Source organism: Rana temporaria, chromosome 2, assembly GCF_905171775.1.
Source record: "Rana temporaria chromosome 2, aRanTem1.1, whole genome shotgun sequence".
NCBI lineage: Eukaryota > Metazoa > Chordata > Amphibia > Anura > Ranidae > Rana > Rana temporaria.
The window spans coordinates 216,251,019-216,273,583 of NC_053490.1; the positions used below are offsets into that span (position 1 = coordinate 216,251,019).

Below are 22,565 nucleotides of genomic sequence, written 5' to 3' on the forward strand. Positions count from 1 at the left end.
AACAAGGCAGACTGTCATTCTGCGAGTACAGAAGACATGGATCTTGTGTTTCTGTGAAGCAGTAGTAAAAGCATCTCCCCCACACTTAAAGCGGTGGTTCACCCAAAAATCTAATTTCTGTCACTAGATCCAGCATACTGCTGACATCTGCAGTATGCTGGATTATTTTTTATTTTTTTTGTACTTATCATTTTAGCCGTATTTCTTCTCCTGCACGGAGCGGCGTATCCTTCCGGGTATAGGCATTCCTAAATAAAGCGCAGTTGATTGACGGGCTTGGATACCGCATCACACCATCCGGAAATAGCCGACCTGACTCTCGGCAATTTACGGCGCCTGCGCAGTCAGCTCTACACGGCAGGCGCAGGCGCCGTAAGCAGCGGAGAATCACGTTGGCTATTTCCGGATGGCGTGACGCGCTTATCAAGCCCGTTAATCAACTGCACTTGATTTAGCGACGGATTCCCCGCTCGGAGCCGGAGAAGAGATATGGCTACAACGATAAGTACAAAAAAAAATAAAAAATCCAGCATACTGCAGATGTCAGCAGTATGCTGGATCTAGTGACAAAAAGTGGATTTTCAGGTGAACCTCCACTTTAATAAGCACTCACTCGGCACACTTTGATTGCCCCTGATGTTAACCCCTTCCCTGCCAGTATCATTAGTACAGTGACAGTGCATATTTTTTTTAACACTGATCACTGTATTAGTGTTAACGGTCCCCAAAAAAGTGTCAGTTAGGTGTCCAAATTGTCTGCTGCAATATTGCAGACTCGCTCTAAGTTGCTGATTTCCGTCATTACTAGTAAAGAATAAAAAAATTACCATGGTTTGTAGACACTAACTTTTTTTACCAAAAATATGCAGCAGAATACATATTAGACTAAACTGATGAAGAAATTTGATTTTTTTTAAAAAATTATTGGATGCATTTTAGAGCAGAAAAAAAAAGTTTTTTTCAAAAGTGTCAGTCGATCTTTGTTTCTACATGTAGCGTAAAAGAAAAATGCAGAAGTAATCAAATACCACCAAAAGAGAGCTCTATTTGTGGAGAAAAAAGGACATCATTCTTATTTGGATGCAGTGTTGCATGACCACGCAATTGTCGGGTAAAGCAACGCAGTGCCGTATCGCAAAAAATGGCCTGGTCAGGAAGGGAGTAAACCTTTTCAGAGCTGAACTGGTTAACAAATGTTTGCTTTGTTAAAGTGTAATATGTGTCTAATGTGTGTGTATTAGTTTCCTTGTTCCTTTTTGCTGGGTGAATGTAACATTCTCTAGCATTCTTTCTAAGAGAAAAAAAAGAACATTCAACCATGAGAGTTAACGCTCACGGGAAAATACCCTAATGCTATGGGCTAAGAATACTCAACCAGCCTTCTATGGAGATTCTTGTGCAAACAACTGAACAAATGCTGTTAAAACAAGCCATTTAGGTCTGGTTTGGATTTTAAGAGAGACAAAAATGGCATGTGGTCCCCAGTGATTGTAAAGTCTCTTTTTTTTCTATAAAAATAACAAACATATTGGGCTAGATTCAGGTACCTCCAGATACGCCGCCGTAATTTCAAATCTGCGTCGGCGTATCGTTACGCCGATTCTCCAAGGCAGATACGTCTAAAAAATAGGCTTCCTCCGCCAACGTAACTTGAATGCGGCGGCGTATAATTGTGTGCAATATTACGTTGGCCGCTAGGGGCGCTTCCGTTGTTTTCCGTGTAAAATATGCTAATTACCTAGTTACGCCGATTCACGAACGTACGTGCGCCCGGCGATAGTTTTTTACGTCGTTTGCGTAAGGCTTTTTCGGCGTAACATTGCTCCTGCTATTAGGTGGCGCAGCCAATGTTAAGTATGGACGTCGTTCCCGCTTCGAAATTTGAATTTATTACGTCGTTTGCGTAAGTCGTTCGCGAATAGGGCTGGACGTAATTTACGTTCACGTCGAAAGCAATGACGATTTGCGTCGGAATTTCGAGCATGCGCACTGGGATTTTTTCACGAACGGCGCATGCGCCGTTCGTAAAAAACGTAAATTACGCGGGGTCAACATAATTTTAAAAAACAACGCCCCCCTCAACATCATTTGAATGACGCACGCTTACGCCGGCCACATTTACGATATGCCGCCGTAAGTTAGGAGGCAAGTGCTTTGTGAATACAACACTTGCCTCTCAAACTTACGGCGGCGCAGCGTAAATACGATACGCTGCGCCGACGTAAGAAGGGGCGCAGCTACCTGAATCTAGCCCAAGATATTTACCTGCTCTGTTGCAGTGGATTTGCACAGCGCAGCCCAGATCCTCCTATTCTTGGGTGTCTCTTCGGTGTCCTCCCTCCTGTTGAGTGCCCCCACCACAAACAGCAGACATGGAACCCCTGCCCCCTCTCCCTCCTGATTGGCTAACTCACTTTGATGGACAGCAGCGGGAGCCAATGGCGCTGCTGTGTGTCTCGGCCAATCAGGAGGGAGAGTCCCAGATGGCCTGAGACACTCATGGACATCGCTGGACAGAGAAGGGGCTCAGGTAAGAATTATGGGGGCCGGGGGGCTGCTGCACACAGAAGGCTTTATATCTTAAAGCGGGGGTTCACCCTATAAACAAAAAAAAACAAAAAAAAATTCTTCTAGCATAAAATTAGGCATAGTAGCGCGAGCTACAGTATGCCTGTCTTGATTTTTTTAGCGCGGTACTCACAGTGCAATCGTACATTGAAGATACCGACTCCCCGCGGGGAATGGGTGTTCCTATCCAGACGGAGGATGATTGACGGCCGGCTCTGGCACTTCACGCTTCTCCGGAAATAGCCGAAATAGGCTTGGCTCTTCACGGCGCCTGCGCATAGTCTGTGCGCAGGCGCCGTATAGCGCCGTGAAGAGCTGAGACCTACTCCGGCTGTCTTCGGGGAGCGTGACGTGCCAGAGCCGGCCGTCAATCATCCTCCGTCTGGATAGGAACGCCCATTCCCCGCGGGGAGTCGGAATCTTCAATGTACGATTGCGCTGTGAGTACCGCGCTAAAAAAATCAAGACAGGCATACTGTAGCTCGCGCTACTATGCCTAATTTTATGCTAAAATGTTGCTATGGAGGGTGAACCACCGCTTTAATGCATAGAATTTTTTAAGATAAAAAAAAAAAAAACTTCTGACTATACAACTCTTTTAATTCCATATCATATCCTTTGTATTCTGGTATAGATTTTAAGGAGTAACCTTGTGCAAAAAGCAAAAAAAAAAGTGTGATTTTTTTTTTAAATCTCTTAATATACCACACATGTATTTAAAATGACTCATAAAGTTACAAAAATTACTTTATATTCAAATGTGTTCTCAACCCTAATTAACGTAGAAACAAGAAACGTAGAGAAATACCCGGCTATGGATTTCATCACTGATCATCTGCTGCTTTGCATTTGCCCTCTTCACATTTAAAAAGTCAACCAGAGGACGAATGGTAATGCCCTAAAAAAACGATAAACAAATAGGTGTATATCAATGTTCATTGCATTCTCATTACTTCCCCACTACCTGTTACACAGCATATTACGAAATGGGTTATTTTTTTTTAAAACTTTGTACTGGCCAATACCTTAGACATGGAGGCCAGATTGCATAGAATAATGGAAGGCTGGACAGCAAGGTGGGATGTTTGTGAGTTGCTACTATTTATGCATTTCTAAAAGAGAATCTTTACTTTGCAAATTAAGAGCAAATTTATAGGTTAGCTCCCTGCACTATACTCTGTGCTATACCCTGCACAGGGCTTAGAAAACTCCTTTCCTCCATTCTACTATTACCTACATTTGGCAGAAACCATCTGTGCTCCTCTCTCATTTAGTTTCACGTTGTTGCTGGGGCATGGCTTTTTTTATTTAGCTCAGCCCATTGACCTGCCCCCTCTTAAAAGTAGGTGCCCTTAAATCAGAAATTAAGTCTTTATTTAGATTGGGCTGTGAGCGTAGAAGAGGTATGCAGTGTCTCTTCTGCAATAAAATACACCTACAGTAGGTGACCGCGATATTGTGTTTCTAGCACGACAGCACCGCGCTGATTCTCGGCGACAGGGTGCCGACATCTCGCACTCGCTGGAATAGACAAAACACATTCCAGCGAGCGCGTCATAGAAGCGACGGGGATCCGACTTGTATTCCTGCCAATTCTAGGTGCGGTATTTGGTATGCATTCCTGAGAGGGAGAACTCCACGCCAATTTTTAAACAAAAAACCGACATGGGTTCCCCCCCCAGGAGCATACCAGGCCCTTAGGTCTGGTATGGGTTGTAAGGAGACCCCCCCTACGCCAAAAAAACGACGTAGGGGGTCCCCCTACGATCCATACCAGACCCGTATCCAAAGCACGCTACCCGGCTGCCCAGGAAAGGAGTGGGGACGAGCGAGCGCCCCCCCCCTCCTGAGCCGTACCAGGCCGCATGCCCTCAACATAGGGGGGTTGGGTGCTCTGGGGCAGTAGGGCACACTGCGGGGCCCCCCCACCCCAGAGAACCCTGTCCCCATGTTGATAAGGACAGGGCCTCTTCCCGACAACCCTGGCTGTTGGTTGTCGGGGTCTGCGGGCAGGGGGCTTATCGGAATTGGAATCGGAATCCAGATAACGGCCCCCCACCCTAAGTGAATGGATATGGGGTACATCGTACCCCTACCCATTCACCTGGAGGCAAAGTGTTAAAGTTAATAAACACACGACACAGGGTTTTTAAAATAATTTATTAGTCTGCTCCGGGGGCCCCCCTGTCTTCTTTAGCTCTTTTAGCAGGGGGGGCTTCTTCTTCCGCTCTCCGGGGGGTCTTCTGCTCTCCGGGGGGTCTCCTCCGCTCTCCGGGGGTCTTCTCCGCTTTCCGGGGGTCTTCTCCGCTCTTGGGGGGTCTTCTTCTACCTTCGCCGCTCTCCACTGTTGACTCGGCGCACCCCGGTTCTTCTCCTCACAGTCCCATCATGCTCCGGTGCCTACCCACGTGGGTAGGTACCACGTGGGTAGGTCCCGGAGCATGATGGGACTGTGAGGCCTATATAAGTCGGATGCAAACCGCGCAGCTGTCATTGCAGCGAGAAGAGGTGTCGGGTCAACATCGGAAGAAGGAAGAAGAAGAGAAGAGAAGAAGAAGACGTCACAGAACAGCAGGCTGGCCGCCTGCTAGTAATTGAGCTAACACACGAAGATAGCGGCGGCCAGCCCTGAAGGAGAAGAATCGGGGTGCGCCGAGTCAACAGTGGAGAGCGGCGAAGATAGAAGAAGACCCCCCGAGAGCGGAGAAGACCCCCGGAAAGCGGAGAAGACCCCCGGAGAGCGGAGGAGACCCCCCCGGAGAGCAGAAGACCCCCCAGAGAGCGGAAGAAGAAGCCCCCCTGCTAAAAGAGCTAAAGAAGACAGGGGGGGCCCCGGAGCAGACTAATAAATTATTTTAAAAACCCTGTGTCGTGTGTTTATTAACTTTAACACTTTGCCTCCAGGTGAATGGGTAGGGGTACGATGTACCCCATATCCATTCACTTAGGGTGGGGGGCCGTTATCTGGGGGCCCCCTTATTTGAGGGGGCTCCCAGATTCCGATAAGCCCCCTGCCCCAGAGCACCCAACCCCCCCATGTTGAGGGCATGCAGCCTGGTACGGCTCAGGAGGCGGGGGCGCTCGCTCGTCCCCACTCCTTTTCTGTCCGGCCGGGTAGCGTGCTTTGCATACGGGTCTGGTATGGATTGTAGGGGGACCCCCTACGTCGGTTTTTCGGCGTAGGGGGGGTCTCCTTACAACCCATACCAGACCTAAGGGCCTGGTATGCTCCTGGGGGGGAACCTATGTCGGTTTTTTATTTAAAAATTGCCGTGGAGTTCTCCCTCTCAGGAATGCATACCAAATACCGCAGCTAGAATTGGCAGGAATCCAAGTCGGATCTCCCGTCGCTTCTATGACGGATTTGTCTCCATCGTAGGTGGTCAATCTCGCCGAGAAAGGGAGCAAGATTGACACAATATCGCGGTCACCCACTGTACCTGCCTGCTCGCAGTGTTCTCCAGAATGTAATTTGAGCTGCACATGTGCATCTCAGCTTACATCGGCGGCACAGGTCCCTGTGTGGCGGAATGAGTTACGCCATCTGGCGCCAGCCAATGGACATGGTAGAAAACTAGCAGCCAGTGAAAAGATACCGGTGCAGGTGGGAGGCCTCCATCATTAGAGAAGAAGTGTGTTTAGTTTTGCTTTAATGGCCACTGAAGTGCCAAAAGTCAGTTGGTCAAGACTTGATTCATCTAACAATGAAACAAAATCAGACAAGCCAACTGTAGAGGGCTTGCTGCCTAATAAAATTAATAGACATCGTGTGATCTGCTCTTAGGCAAGAATTTTAAGGCTGAATGTACACCTGATTAATGAAATTTGAGCTGGGCACATATATCTACAGTATTTTATTATCTCTTTTCAATGAGCTAAGTCTTATAGCTCTCTTCTGAATGGTCCCTCTGTTATCAGCCTGAGAACTCCTGACATATTTTTTTACTATTTAGACAAAATCAGCCTGAATCTTTTGTCAAAGGAGGTTGCTAAAATAGAGTAGCAGAGAGCAGCTCCTATTACAAAACAGCTCTAAAAGTGTCTCTGCCTATGAGGAGAGGGGTGTATGCCTTTCCTCCAATCAGCAATGTTAGCTAACAGCTAGCAATGTTAGCTGGGCATCACAGAGTGTGATGCCCAGACATCACACTCTGTGTTAACCAGGAAGAGAAAATCTCCTAACACAATCTCAACTTTCTAAACAGTATATACATGTGAAGACAGCAGATATACATATAAAACCTATGTAGGGAGAATTGGTTAATCTCTGTGTATTATCTGAGGCTGTTCACTTCACTGGGTGTATGGGGGGTTTACATCCACTTTAAGTCCAGCCAAAACTTTTTTAAATTATGTTCAGCGGGGAAGGATTACCGGGTGTTTACTACTATTAGTGGCACTTTAAAAAGATTTCCCTCTCACGTTGACAATGGTTTCACTAGAAAGGAAGTGAATACAAATATGCAATAAAAAGTTCACAGAGTTTCTAGCCTTCCCCTACTCTACTAAAAACAACAGTTCATTCCAATTTCTGTCTATACTGCTATTACAGATTTTGCTCAATTTCCATCTTGTGACATTTTTGTCAACACAAGAGGAAAATCTTTATCACAATAGGTGTTGAGAAATCTCTTTAATGGAGCTCCACATAACAGTGACAGGGGACATAAACTTCAAAGGTCTACAACAGCTGGCATGTTCACATTACGTATTATATAGGGGTAGACTTAACGATGTGTCTTGTTTTATAAAGGGCCTTGTGCATGGTTCCAATTTTAGTTCAAATTAGAAAACCACTTCATGAGGTCTTGACAAATTCTACTGAATGTCATCTTCAGTCTCACCTGAATAAAAACTGTGAAAAAAATGACCACAATTGCTGCAGTAATAAAGAGTTTCTTTCTTGGAAATGCATCAGAATCAGGGAGGAGGAAGACTAGAGAAAAACAAATTGCACCTCGAAGCCCCCCATATGCAATGATAAACTGGTCTTTTATAGTCAGTGTTATTGTGCGGAATTGGTTGATTATCAGAGTCAGGAAAAATACACCTAAAAAAAAAAAAGGAAAAAACTTTTAGACATGCAGTTTAATGGAAATCTATTATCACAGCATACACTTTCATTTAATAGCATCATCATTGTAATAGCAAAGCAAACCATTGGTATATTTTACAACTCAATTAAAAGCTCACTTGAAAAATCTCCTTTCACTTTGAGTTCTGCCTGCTGGTCATCTCTTTCCACAACGTTCTGGATTCCCTGCATGCTTTGCATTTTTTCCTCTGCTGTTTACTTTCAATATCCAAGGACTACATATGCCATGATACCTTGCTGCCTGCAAGCAGTGATTCCTGTCCTGACTCCACCTCCTCAAACTCCCCATTTAAGCACCACTGTAGTTCAGAAGGCATGCTCTAAGAAATGTGTGACAGTCCCTCCCCACAGGAAATTGTGAATATGTCTCAGAATTCAAGGAAATAAATGTGCGAGGATCTTCACAAAGTAAGTTTACAAACTTTAGGATCATTCAGGATAACAGGAGTAGGCTAGAAATAATTGAAAAACAATGTGGAAATAAATATAGGATTTTACATTTTAACTATAGATATGCTTTAACCTCCTTGGCGATATTCCCTAGTGTGGCTGGGGTGAAATTTCAGCACCATTAGCGGTAACCCCGAGCCACACTCAGGATTGCATCGCTCCATCCTGGAAGAGGTTACTTACCTTGTTTCTGGGATCCCGCGATGTATTGCCGCTGTGTCCGGCAGCCGGATCTTCCGCTCGATGCTCTGTGTGTTCCGGCTTCCCTTGACTGCGAGCGCCACGACGCAGGGGGGTGGAACAAGCAGCAGATTCAAAATGCATAAATCACAACACACACAATACATTGTAATCTTATTGGATTACTGTATCCTCAGCTTGCCCCCCCCCCCCAGTGCTTTGTCCAGTGCCCTTGCCTGCAGTTTTACTGTTCTTTCTGCCTGGAAACTGGAGAACGACCATGGCATCCAAAAAACGTGCCTCTACATCAAAAGCGGTTTATGACCTGCTGAAAAAACAGCGATAGTGATACAGAATCACTTGCAGAATTGAGTGATAGCGATTCGTGGAAAAATTTCTCATCAGACACAGAAAGTGATTCCAGTGATGATCCTGCGACTGAGTTAAGTGATGTGCGGACTTGGTGCTCTATTGACTGCGGTACGCAGCGCCACCCAAGATTCCCATTTACTGGAGCACCTGGTATGAAAGTGGATGTTGAAGAAGACAACCCCTTAGCATACCTACAACAATTTTTGACCGAAGAGATTATTGAAAAAATTGTTACGGAGACAAACCGGTACCAAGACCAAGCTGCATGGAGTCTTTAAGGGCATATATAGCAAAGAAAAGAGCCTGAGGCAGATCTGCTCTATCCTTAACAGAATCTTCCAGTCTATTAGGCCATCTAGCCTGATCCTTCAAAGCTTGATAGACCCCAATTGCTGCTACTGTGGTCTAAATAGTGGAACCTGCCAGGGCGAAGCATGCCTTTAACAAGGCTTCCAGCTTCTTATCCGCAGGATCCTTAAAGATCTGTACATTATCCACTGGACAAGTTAAGGTCTTGCTCATGGAGGAAACCACTGCATCCACAACCAGTATGCTCCACTTCTTATTAAAGCTTTCCTCCATAGGATATAATAAATAAAAGGTACAAACATCCTATATGGGTGTTCCCGGTCAGAATATACCACCTGCTTCAAGAGTGGGTGAAAAGGAAACACCTGCGTACCCTGCTGTGGTTTCAAAGAACCCAGGAGGAACAAGGTGTTTCAGGGACCTCTACTGGAGGTAACTTAGAAGCTGTATGGACCATCAGTACAGAGAATGGATGAGAAGCTGTTGTGATTGAGAGGCTGATATAATCTGAGCCTCTTCAGGCTCTGAATCACTTAAGGGAGATTCCTCTGTTTGGATATTAGCGGGTTCTGTCACCACGGAACTTTAAGGATTGGGTACCCTTTTAGGATGAGGGTCCACTCAGTTGGACCTGTACAGCATCCTGCAGGAATGCCTTAGCGCTGTGGTGTCCAGGATTTCACTACGCAGGGTTCAGCGCCGAAGGTCGCATTACAGGCAAAACTTGCTGCCAAAATTAATACTGCTGTACATGGATAGAAACTGACTTCAAAAGTAGGTACAGAGAGTTGTGGTAAATGATTCAGCCTCTGAGTGGCCTATATATATATATATACAGTATATACAGTCACATCCATCCCTGTCCTCAATGAGCTTACAATCTAAGGTCCCTAACTCACATTCAGATACATACCAGGGCCAATTTATACAGGATCCAATTAACATACCAGCATGTCTTTGGAGTGTAGGAGGAAACCAGAGTACCCGGAGAACATGAAAACTTCAGACAGGTAGTGTTGTGGTTGGAATTTGAACTGTTGACCCTAGTACTGCTACGCAGAAGTGCTAACTACTGCCTAAACAAATCATATAATACAACAAATGTATTTATCTGTCCAACAAAGGATTTTGTAATGAAGAGACCATATGAAACTGATATAATACTGGAAATTGTTAATACAATTCTATACGGCCAGCAGGCACTTGGGGGTATGTATTTATAAAGCAGCGAAGGCGACCTTCAACAAACATTCTTTGCAGTTGTATCTCCCTGGTGCATGTGTTTTTAAGTGGAACTATTTGCTATGTTATAGGGAACATTTAGAAAAGTTCATTGTGCCTAAAAGGTACCCTGAAAGTTTTACCCTTTGTCTGGAATACCTCCTGTAAAAGAGAAGTGCACTTCCTGATATGTAGGTGTACTTCCTGTACTTACAGCCTCATACCTGTATATCTGCAGTGTGAGATCTAAGTCTGTTACCTCCGACTGCTAGTGCCAGGAGATTTGGTGATGTCACTACCGTGCTGCTCAATGCTCTACTTGCTGGAGGCTCTGACATAAGGAAGCAAAGTCCTGCCTACTGCAATCTTGCCACCTCTACACAGAAACATAGGGGTTGATTTACTAAAGGCAAATAGACTTTGCAATTTGCCAAGAACAGTTGTTAGTAAATGTGGTAAGGGTAAATGTGGTAAAGCTTTACTTTGCTTGTATATGATTGGATGATGGAAGTTAGCCGAGCCTCTGCTCATTTACTAAGCTCTGGAGTGAAGTCTATTTGCCTTTAATAAATCAACCCCAGAGTGCAGAACAAAACATGGTGAGTCAGTAATTAGGGAAAAGCTCATCTGCAGGGAGAAGACATGTAATACTTCTGACTAATCCTTTGCCCTCTGCCTGCTTGGGGCACAATGCCATTTTAAGGTGAGGCCCCTTTCAAAAGGGGCGGATCAGTAATGATCCGCCATGTGAACCTCCGCTTACTCAGCGGGGATCACTCCGTTGATCCCTGCTGAGCCGGCGGATGTCAGGGTGGTCCCTGCACACTGTGCAGGGACTGCCCTGTCTGTTCTCCGCTCTCCCCTATGGGGGGATCGGATGAACACAGACCGTGTGTCCGTGTTCACCCGATTAGATCCGCCAGACGGATGGAAAAGTAGGTTTTTCCTCCGTCACACTTGGTGGATCGGAGCGGGTCGGATGTCCACGGGCATGTCACCGCTGACATCCGTGGCTCCATAGAGGGGCATGGAGCGCCCGTTCAGATCCGCAAAAAAACTGGCAGGTGGAACTGAACGGTCTGCCCGTGTGAAAGAGCCCTAACTCTGCAGCTCTGTAATCTGCAGCAGCTTTTATTGCTCCTTGCACACCCAAATGCTGGGCCTTTGTGGAAGGACAAAGCTACAACACTTCCAGGTAATGTTGGAGCTTGTCTGCACCATGAAATTCATAAAACTGGCTCACCACAATGATATGCAACCTCACCCACCAGACAGTAGGAATGTGCGCAAAGCAGGTGGAGAGGCATGCAAGCCCCATAGTTGCAAAGAAAGTGCTGGAGCCTTGCCCTATTATGATGGACTGGCATGTTTAGAGGGGGCAATAAAATCTGCTGCAGGTATGTGCAGGCACTTCGGGGGGGTGCCTGCTTTTTAGGCTAGGTTCACATTTGTGCATTTCAGGGATGCATGCATAATTTCACGTATTTCTTCAATGCACAAAACACATTGTTAATGGAAAAAATAGGAAAAAAATAGGAAAAAATAGGGGAAAAAAATAGGAGCCAATCCCAGACGACGTCAACATATGATGAAACGTGTAGGTGTGGCCTGCGTCCTGACGTCATCACGCTCCCTGGAACAGACTGACACAGGAGAATGAACAAGAGGGGACGCCGAGATCTTGATTGTACACCGCACACGATATACGTTATCGGGCATACATTGCTTCAATTTCTGTAAGTGCATTACCTTTTTTTAAATTAAAATCCCCATCGCAGTCTACACTATGGGCTTCTTTTTTGTGTTTTTATCTGAGATACCCGTCAGTGTCTGATTGAATACATTGGAACCCGCTCCAGCTTCTCTGCGGTCTCAGTGTCTGGTCAGTGTCTGGTAAGGAGACTACATCTCTCTCACTTGGGTGCTCACTTGGTGGAAGAAGGTTTAATCCTTAGTATCACAAACACCCATTATTAACCACTTCCATACTGGGCACTTAAACACTCTCCTGACCAGACCAATTTTCAGCTTTCAGGGCTCTCACACTTTGAATGACAATTACTCAGTCATGCAACACTGTACCCAAATGATTTTTTTGTCCTTTTTTTCCCACAAATAGAGCTTTCTTTTGGTGGTATTTGATCACCTCTGTGTTTTTTATTTTTTGCGCTATTAATGAAAAAAGACCGAAAATTTAGAAAAAAAATGTTTTTTTCTTAGTTTCTGTGATAAAATTTTGCAAAATATTAATTTTTCTTCATAAATTTTGGCCACAATTTATACTGCTACATGTCTTTGATAAAAATAACCCAAATTTTTTGGAAATTATTTGGTCTGTGTGAAAGTTTTAGAGTCTACAAGCTATAGTGCAAATCATAATAAATTATCGCATCTGATCACACCTGATGTTTTGAAGGCCTATCTCATTTCTTGAGACCCTAACAAGCCAGGAAAGTACAAATGCCCCCCAAATAACCCCTTTTTGGAAAGTAGACATCCCAAGGTATTTAGTAAGAGGCATGGTGAGTTATTTGAAGTTGTAATTTTTTTCCCAAAACACTTTGCAAAATTAAGATTTTTATTTTTTATTTAAAAAATTTCTCAAAAGTGTCATTGTAATAGCTTATTTCTCTCACATGGCATGTGCATACCACAAATGACACCCCAAAATACATTCTGCTACTCCTCCTGAGTAAAACGATACCCCATGTGTGAGACTTTTCCACTGCCTGGCCACATACCGATGCCCAACCTGCAGGGAGCGCCATCAGGGGTTTTAGGAGCATAAATTGCACATCTAACTAGTTGACAACCTATTACAATTTAGAAGGCCCTGGAACACCAGGACAATGGAATTACCCACAAAATGACCCCATTTTGGAAAGCTAACACCCTAACGTATAATCTATGAGGCATAATGAGTCTTTTGAACGGTTCATTTTTTTCCAGAAGTTTTTGGAATATGTGGAAAAAAAATTAAAACGCATTTTTTTTACACAAAGTTGTCCATTGATAAGATATTTCCAACACATAGCATGTACATAGCAAAAATGACACCCCAAAATACATTCTGCTATTCCTCCTGAGTAAAACGATACCCCATGTGTGAGACTTTTTCACTGCCTGGCCACATACAGATGCCCAACATGCAGGGAGCGCCATCAGGGGTTTTAGGAGCATAAATTGCACATCTAACTAGTTGACAACCTATTACACGTTTGAAGGCCCTGGAACACCAGGACAATGGAATTACCCACAAAATGACCCCATTTTGGAAAGCTAACACCCCAACGTATAATCTATGAGGCATAATGAGTCTTTTGAACGGTTCATTTTTTTCCAGAAGTTTTTGGAATATGTGGAAAAAAAATGAAAACGCATTTTTTTTACACAAAGTTGTCCATTGATAAGATATTTCCAACACATAGCATGTACATAGCAAAAATGACACCCCAAAATACATTCTGCTATTCCTCCTGAGTAAAACGATACCCCATGTGTGAGACTTTTTCACTGCCTGGCCACATACAGATGCCCAACATGCAGGGAGCGCCATCAGGGGTTTTAGGAGCATAAATTGCACATCTAACTAGTTGACAACCTATTACACGTTTGAAGGCCCTGGAACACCAGGACAATGGAATTACCCACAAAATGACCCCATTTTGGAAAGCTAACACCCCAACGTATAATCTATGAGGCATAATGAGTCTTTTGAACGGTTCATTTTTTTCCAGAAGTTTTTGGAATATGTGGAAAAAAAATGAAAACGCATTTTTTTTACACAAAGTTGTCCATTGATAAGATATTTCCAACACATAGCATGTACATAGCAAAAATGACACCCCAAAATACATTCTGCTATTCCTCCTGAGTAAAATGATACCCCATGTGTGAGACTTTTTCACTGCCTGGCCACATACAGATGCCCAACATGCAGGGAGCGCCATCAGGGGTTTTAGGAGCATAAATTGCACATCTAACTAGTTGACAACCTATTACACGTTTGAAGGCCCTGGAACACCAGGACAATGGAATTACCCACAAAATGACCCCATTTTGGAAAGCTAACACCCCAACGTATAATCTATGAGGCATAATGAGTCTTTTGAACGGTTCATTTTTTTCCAGAATTTTTTGGAATATGTGGAAAAAAAAATGAAATCGCATATTTTTTACACAAAGTTGTCCATTGATAAGATTTTTCCAACACATAGCATGTACATAGCAAAAATGACACCCCAAAATACATTCTGCTACTCCTCCTGAGTAAAACGATACCCCATGTGTGAGACTTCTACACAGCCTGACCACATATAGAGATCCAACATGCAAGGAACACCGTCAGGTGTTCCAGAGACACATAGCATGCACATACCAAGAATTACACCCCAAAATACATTATGCTGAGCAAAGCGTAAACAAAAGATTACCTTGGTAATAGTAGCGCAGTTCTACACAGCAGGATAGCACTGGTCCAGGCAGCAGGCAGGGACTGGTCAGCAACGTCCAGGCAGGGATACTGCAGGTGGTCAGTTCATGCAACAGGCAGAGGCATGATGGCATAGGTCCTACAGGCAGCAGGAGGGCCTCGTTCAGGACAGAATGGGGACAGGGGTAGAGGCTTCTCCCACCCAAATCTCTTTGAAGCCTCCGGGCAACCAGACCCTAATCTAGCATGAGAAAACAAAAAAGTTTTCTTCATCCAGAAAAACTTTTCTGGCGCCCCTCACATATGTGAGACCCCTGTGTTGAATCCCACTAGTCCAGTAGCAGGGTACAAGATCAGTCCAAGAGGCAGGCAAAAGGCATGGTCAAACAGTCCGAGGTCAGTTCCAGATCAGGCAGAGGCAGTACAGAATCGTTAGGCAGAAGAATGGTCGAAAAACAGTCCAGGGTCAATTCCAAATCGGGCAGCGGTATTACAAAATCATTAGGCAGAAGGGTGGTCCAATAACAAGCCGGGGTCAGTTACAAAGCAGGCAGTGGCATAAGGGGTGAGAAGGCAGGAACGGAGGATTACGTTTACCATACTAAACTAATACTTTAGTTTAGTATGGTAACGTTTGAAACAGTCAATTATACAGAGGCCTGGTTGTGAAGGACACTCTGCACAATAATAAACTGTGTCCCGTCTGACTCCTACACTGGCACACACTCTACATTTTTTTTGAGCTCGTCTGCCTGATGCTGTGGGAGGGACCTTATCCGGGAAGTGCCGTTCGGAGAGCCGACTTAGGACATCTGATCGGATGTGTTGGGGCAGGTCGTCCGGGAATATCAGGGTAGTGGTAATTTCCTCCAGGTAGCCAAGGAAGGGTAGGGGGTTTTGGGTGGATTTGCGGTAAATAATATGGGAGTTGTAGACGGCCAAATGAAAAAAATAAATTGCTACTTTCTTGTACCAATGGTACATGCGTCTTGTGGGTAGATATGGTTCCATCATTTGATCATTTAGGTCGACTCCCCCCATGAACAAATTGTAGTCCTGAATGCAGGTGGGTTTTTGGATGGTGGTGCCACGCCTTCTGCGGGTTTCTACCAAGGAATCGTTGTGGATGGACGACAACATGTACACGTCTCTTCTGTCCCTCCACTTCACTGCCAGAACCTCCTTGTTGCGCAGACTCGCCGATTCCCCTTTCTTCAGCTTTGTATTCACAAGGCTTTGAGGAAAGCCTATCCGGTTCTTTCTGGCGGTGCCACATGCTGGCGTCTTCTTTCGGTGCAGGTTGTGGAACAGAGGAAGAGACGTGTAGAAATTGTCCACGTACAGGTGGTATCCTTTATCCAGGAGGGGGGTGATGAGTTGCCAGACAACTTTTGCACTTGATCCCAAGTAGTCTGGGCAATCGGGGGGATTCAGCTGGGTGTCCTTCCCTTCGTACACCAAAAAGGAATACAAGTACCCTGTGGCTCGTTCACATAACTTGTACATCTTCACCCCATAGCGGGCTCTTTTGCTTGGCATGAACTGTTTGATCTTAAGTCGGCCACAAAATTTTACTAGGGACTCGTCGACACAAATGTGTTGTTCCGGGGTATATATTTGGGGGAATAATTCTGAAAAATAATCTAATAAGGGGCGAATTTTGAAAAGCCTATCAAAATTTGGGTCATTTTGGGGAAGGCACTGGGTGTTATCATTGAAGTGGAGGAACCTCAGGATCATGAAATATCGGTTTCGGGGCATTGATGCAGAAAAGACGGGCATATGATAAATGGGGCGTTTGGACCAAAATGAATGTTTTTCGTTTTTTGGGTTGAGTCCCATACAAAAGGTGAGGCCTAAAAAAATTCTGAACTCCTCCACTGTTAGATCTCTCCAATTGTAGGGACGGGCATAGGACGATGTGGGGTTGTTGGTGATAAACTGTTGGGCATATAGGTTGCACTGGGCCACAACGCTAGAAAGCAGTTCCTCAGTAAAAAATAAATTGAAAAAATGTATTGGGGAAAAATTGTCCGTGTTTACCTGGACTCCTGGCTGGGCAGTAAAAGGGGGAATGTTGGCTTCTCCGGAATTTGGAGGAAGCCACAAGGGGTACTGAAGGGCATAGGGAAGGCTTGCATGGGTCCTTGGCCTTTGCTGCCGAGGTACTGCAGTGCTGGTGGATGGCACTTCGGTGCTGGTGGATGGCACGACGGGGCTGGTGGATGGCATGACGGGGCTGGTGGATGGCATGACGGGGCTGGTGGATGGCATGACGGGGCTGGTGGATGGCATGACGGTGCTGGTGGATGGCACTGCCTCACCAGAGCGCCTTCTTTTGGCGGGCTGATTATCTTCCCCCTCTGAGCCTGTATCGGTTCCACTGCTGTAGACTGGCTCGTAGTCTACATCCACATCCGAATCCAGCTGTGAATCGGAAGACGAGAGCTCCCCGTTGCTCTCGTCACTTGCGGCAATAATTGCAAATGCCTGCTCGGTGGAATAGAGACGCTTAGACATTGTTGCTGGCGACAGATGTGCACTGAGGCGACACAGATGGGCAGAGATGGGTACTGAGGTGGCAGAGATGGGTACTGAGGTGGCAGAGATGGGTACTGAGGTGGCAGAGATGGGGTGGAATAGATGTGCACTGATGAGGCGGCACAGATGTGCACTGATTGATTGCACAGATGTGCACTGATGAGACGGCACAGATGTGCGATGATTGATTGCACAGATGTGCACTGATGAGGCGGCACAGATGGCACTGATGAGGCGGCTCAGATGGCACTAATGTGGCGAAACAGGTGGGCACTGAGATGGGTACTGATGTGCACCGATGAGGCGGCACAGATGTGCACTGAGGTGGCACAGGTAGGCACTGATGAGGTGGCACAGGTAGGCACTGATGAGGTGGCACAGGTAGGCACTGATGAGGTGGCACAGGTAGGCACTGATGAGGTGGCACAGGTAGGCACTGATGAGGTGGCACAGGTGGGCACTGAAAAGTACTGAGGTGGCAGGTGGGCACTTGGCAGAGGTGGGCACTTGGCAGAGGTGGGCACTTGGCAGAGGTGGGCACTTGGCACAGGTGGGCACTTGGCACAGGTGGGCACTTGTGGCACAGGTGGACACTGGTGGCACAGGTATCACTGGGCACTGATTGGGTACTGAGGTGGCAGGTGGGCACTTGGCACAGGTGGGCACTTGGCAGAGGTGGGCACTTAGCACAGGTGGGCACTTAGCACAGGTGGGCACTTAGCACAGGTGGGCACTTAGCACAGGTGGGCACTGGGGGCACAGGTGGACACTGGTGGCACAGATGGACACTGGTATCACTGGGCACTGATTGGGCACGTTTTTTTTTTTTCACAGATGCTTTTTTTTACTCACAGACAGACAATCTCTCTCCTCACACGCGCTGTGTGTGTGAGGAGGGAGAGCCGGCAATGAGAGATGATCTCATATGTTTACATTTGAGATCATCTCTCATTGGCCACAGAATCGCGCTGTAAATAGCCGCTGTGATTGGCTATTTACCGCGATCTGTAATTGGCTGTGTCCAAGGGACACGGCCAGTACAGGAGTTCCCCGATGCGCGCTCGGGAGCGCGCGCGGGGAACGAGGAAAGGGGCGGCCGTAAAAACACGGCCTCCCAGGGATTCAGAGCCACCCGACGGCCGTACAAAGTCGTACAGCCGTCGGGAACTGGTTAAGAAGTTTGTTGGATTCACTTCTCACTTTCATCTCATCTGGGACTGTTTTATGGACAATTTATTCACTCCTATCATATTTGTGTCATGTCACATGTTTTGATTATATACATTTTTTGACTAGTAACAGACTGTCACTCATTTACTCTGTTTTTGGCATATTTATCACGTTAGGTTGTGGTATATTTTGTGTTTCTTGCTTAACACCTTGTATTCATTTTTTTTTTTTTTTTGGTAACATTACCAAATACTCACATTAATTGATTTTGCGCTGTACCTCATCCTTTACCACATTGTTAATGGCTGTTAATTACACCTCAACGCACCTTGCTAAAGTTTGTGAGAATCCACGAGACAAAACTCTTGTTAACAAAGTGTCATGCATTTTATTGAGGCATAATTTAAAAAAAAATGGACATCTTTGCTGCGATTAGGATGTAGCCTATTCAAATGAATGAGCAAAACAGGACACTACACTATAATAGGACAAAAAGCTGCAACTAGACAGTGAGATATACACCAAAATACAAATGCGAAAAAATCAAAGCTGCGCTATTCAAATGAATGGGCTTCCCCACCACAATGCATGAGCACTGCTGCATTGCACAATTATGAACCTAGCCTAATACCTACTAGCCACTACAAACATATGAATAGGATCAACAAGCTGTTTTTTACTTGTCCGCTCTGATTGATTTCATCATTTAGAAATATAATGATTACAAAAGTAAGAGGTTAACATGGAAGCGCTATATTTTTAATGTACTTCCACCAATTAGTTTGCAAAAATTATTTTTGGAATAAGTTCAATTAAAAAATATTATCAAGCATACTGTGCTACTTTGTTCTATAAATGTAATCAGATGCTGAGCCAACATACCCATTGCACGCCATGCCAAGCAGAAGAACAATGTGAAGCACACAAAGGCCCAGTTCCATTCGTGGTTTCGCCCAACTGTGGACACACCCATGAAGATAAAGATCAAGGTTTCACTGACACTGCTCAGCATCTTCATGAAGTATTTGATGGTAGTGTAGGATTTCTGGGACACATTCTCTTCCACGTATCTACTCATAGACATCGCGCATGTTGTTATGCTAAAGAAAAAGAAATGTTCATGCTGTTGAGGCCAAAGCAATGTTTGGTATTACAGAAAACGTTTGTTATAGTGTCATTTAAAGCAGAACTAAACTCTCTCAATCAACACTAACTAGTTGTATTCCTTATACTGCTAGCCTCAGTAAATAAATTAGCATGTATATTATAGTTAACCATTTTAAACTTTTAAATACATTTCTTCAATTGCTTCCTGGTTTCTGGCTTAGGCCAAAATGATGTCATATCATATATCCCAAGAGTCTTCATTTTTCTTCCCTCTGGTGGGGGGGGGGGCTTTCCCAGCTGAGCACACCTTCCTGCCTGAGCTAGGGTTGCCACCTGTCCAGGATTCACCTGGACAGTTTGGGTTTGGAATCATGCGTCCGGGTTTCAGACTACCTGAAACCTTGACACATTATTTAGAATGGACTATGGCTTCCCAGCAGGGTTGCTGGCTGCACTTGTGTAAGCTGAGAGTGTCTGTTAAACTCCTTTACACTGCCCAAAGCCAGCACAAACAGTTCCCCCCACATACAGATGGGAGAGGAGAGAGGGCTTGATCTGCTCCTCTTCCTCCCACCCCTACCCCTCTGTGTCTTCCCACACTCCAACCCCCAGGGCTGTGCCTTTAGAAAAGGAAATTTTAAGTCCAGCAGCCTCAGATACATCTGGATGAGAGGTGCTGACTGCCAGGAGGTGAGTGAGATCACCATCCATCCCTGTCTGTGACTGAAGTCTCCCCCTTCTCTCTTCTGCCTCTGAGAAAGTGTACTAAGGCAAATTAGGGTTCCCAGAACATCCCTTATATCACATCGCCCCTTTACACCAGAGGCCACAGTGTTTCCCCTTACATCAGAGTCTTCTTCGTACATTAGAGTTCTCAGCGTTCCCCCTTAAATCAGTGTTCCCAGAGCATCCCTTATGTCAGAGTCCACAGAGTTCTCCTTTACTTTAGAGTCTGCAGAGCTGGGAACTCTGTGAGTTCAAAACATTTGTGTTGCCTATGCTGTGATTGGCCCACAGCTATGACATGGTACCTGGGCCAATCGCAGCACCCCTGTACTATGTAATTAGCTGTAGCTAATCACAGATCACTAGTGATCACAGCTGTCATGAATGGTTAACCTATTCATGACAGTTCAAAACTTTGCTGTTACAATGATGTTTGTAACAAACAAAATGTAGGAAAAATAAATAAAAACCCTGATGATTTTTAACATACTCACCAGTCAGTGTCTCTGATCACTGCCACACAAGTCACATGATGATACTGTACAGGTGACAGTATAGAAAAATAAATTGTGAAAAAAATTACGACTTCCAAAAGCTCACCATGCTTCTTACTAGATGCCTTAGACTGTGTACTTTCCAAAAAGGGGTTATTTGGGGGTTATTTGTACTGTCCTGGCATTTTAGGACCTCAAGATATGATATAGGCTGTCGGAATTGTACTTCAGAATTGATACATTTTCAAATATATACATATCATAGTTTGAGACGCTATATCTTTTACACAAACCAATCAATTTACACTTATTGGGATTTTTTTTTTTATCAAAGACATACATAGCAGAATACATTTTGGCCTAAATTTATGAAGAAATGTGATTTTATTGGATATGTTTTATGACAGAAAGTTGAAAACATTGTATTTTTTTTAAAACGTTGTGGTCTTTTTTCGTTTATATCGAAAAAAAAAAAAAAAACAGATATCACCAAAAGAAATCACTATGCATGTGAATTTTTTTTTTATAAAAATGTCATTTGCGTACAGTATTACATGACCACTCATTTGCCAGTACTGAATATCAAAACATTTAGTGGTCGTGGAGGGTGTAAAACCTTCCAGGGCACAAGTGGTTAAAGTGCATTTTTGCCTTTACAGTCAATACTTTGAAATCTCCAATATATGTTTGGTATGTGTTCCCATTCACACAGCATACCTAAAAAGAATGAAAGGAGACATACAGCGAAAGCTTGTTCTGCACTCCCGGGGCCGTGACCAATTTTCAGGCTTGGCCATGATTGCGATAATGAAGTCAGGATCCGATCACAACCCTGGATCGGCACCTGGCTCAGCCTCTCAGCAAGCCACTAAGAGCCTGAGTCGGCTGATCCTGCCCCATCCACAGCCCAGTGAGCCCAGGGGGGGGGGGCACAGTAGAGAGCGGTGACTGACAGTTAGCAGCTCTCTGCTCATGAAGCTGTGAGAACCGAGTAAGAACCGAGAGAATCGGACTGATGCTGCATCCACCTAGGTAAGTATGATTCTTAAAAAAAAAATAAAAAAAAATACATCTCTTTTAAAGCAATATTTTCTTACATCTAGTTGTTTTCTTGGATCAAGTTTGAATATAGGACCTGATAGACAGCTTGCATTGTTCAGAATGGCTTACAGTGTGCAAATAGTGGACAAATTCAGGGACTTTTTTTTGTGCATTAGCATACAATGTAATATCCAAGCTTAGAGATCTTTAAAGCTTTGTTAGGGAAGACAGTGGGCCAGATTCACAAAGAGATACGACGGTGTATCTCCTGATACGCCGTCGTATCTCTGAGATCCGACGGTCGGATCTATGCGACTGATTCATAAGAATCAGTTCCGAATAGATATCCCTTAAATCCGACAGGTGTAAGTGACTTACACCGTCGGATCTTAGGCTGCAATCTCCCGCCGGCCGCTAGGTGTCGCTTCGTTTTTTTACGCTACGAATATGCAAATGAGGAAAACCGACGATTCAGAAACGCCCGTCGCTTTTTTTTCACGTCGTTTGCGTTCGGCTTTTTCCGGCGGATAGTTACCCCTGCTATACTACACTCCCCCTAGCCGCGGAATTTGAATTCCGCCGGGGGAGTTACGATCCGCCGGTGCAATTTTCCAGGTAAGTGCTTTGTGAATACTGCACTAGCCTCGCAAAATTGCACAGGCGGATCGTAAATCAGATAGATTACGCAGATCTAAAGATCCGCTAATCTATCTGAATCTGGCCCAGTGTGTATATCTAGTATACAACTGTTAATGAAGATCTGCCAGCTCAGTACAGACAGGGTTGATTATAGTAAACATAACTTCCAGCCCCCTACCAAACATTATATAGAAGAGAAAAGCTAAGCAGGATTTTTAGG

At 44.8% G+C, this 22,565-nt stretch overlaps 1 protein-coding gene across 1 annotated transcript in view; it reads right to left on the reverse strand.

Moving 5' to 3' along the window:
• The window catches only part of LOC120926472 (sodium/hydrogen exchanger 2-like), a 150,587-nt gene that overhangs the window by 32,462 nt on the left and 95,560 nt on the right, over positions 1 to 22,565 (reverse strand). The window contains exons 4-6 of the mRNA XM_040336409.1: positions 19,221 to 19,438; positions 7,413 to 7,618; positions 3,377 to 3,466 (exon numbers count right to left, since the gene is read on the reverse strand). Of these exons, the coding sequence (XP_040192343.1) occupies positions 3,377 to 3,466; positions 7,413 to 7,618; positions 19,221 to 19,438 (514 nt within the window). The remainder of the gene's footprint in view (positions 1 to 3,376; positions 3,467 to 7,412; positions 7,619 to 19,220; positions 19,439 to 22,565) is intronic.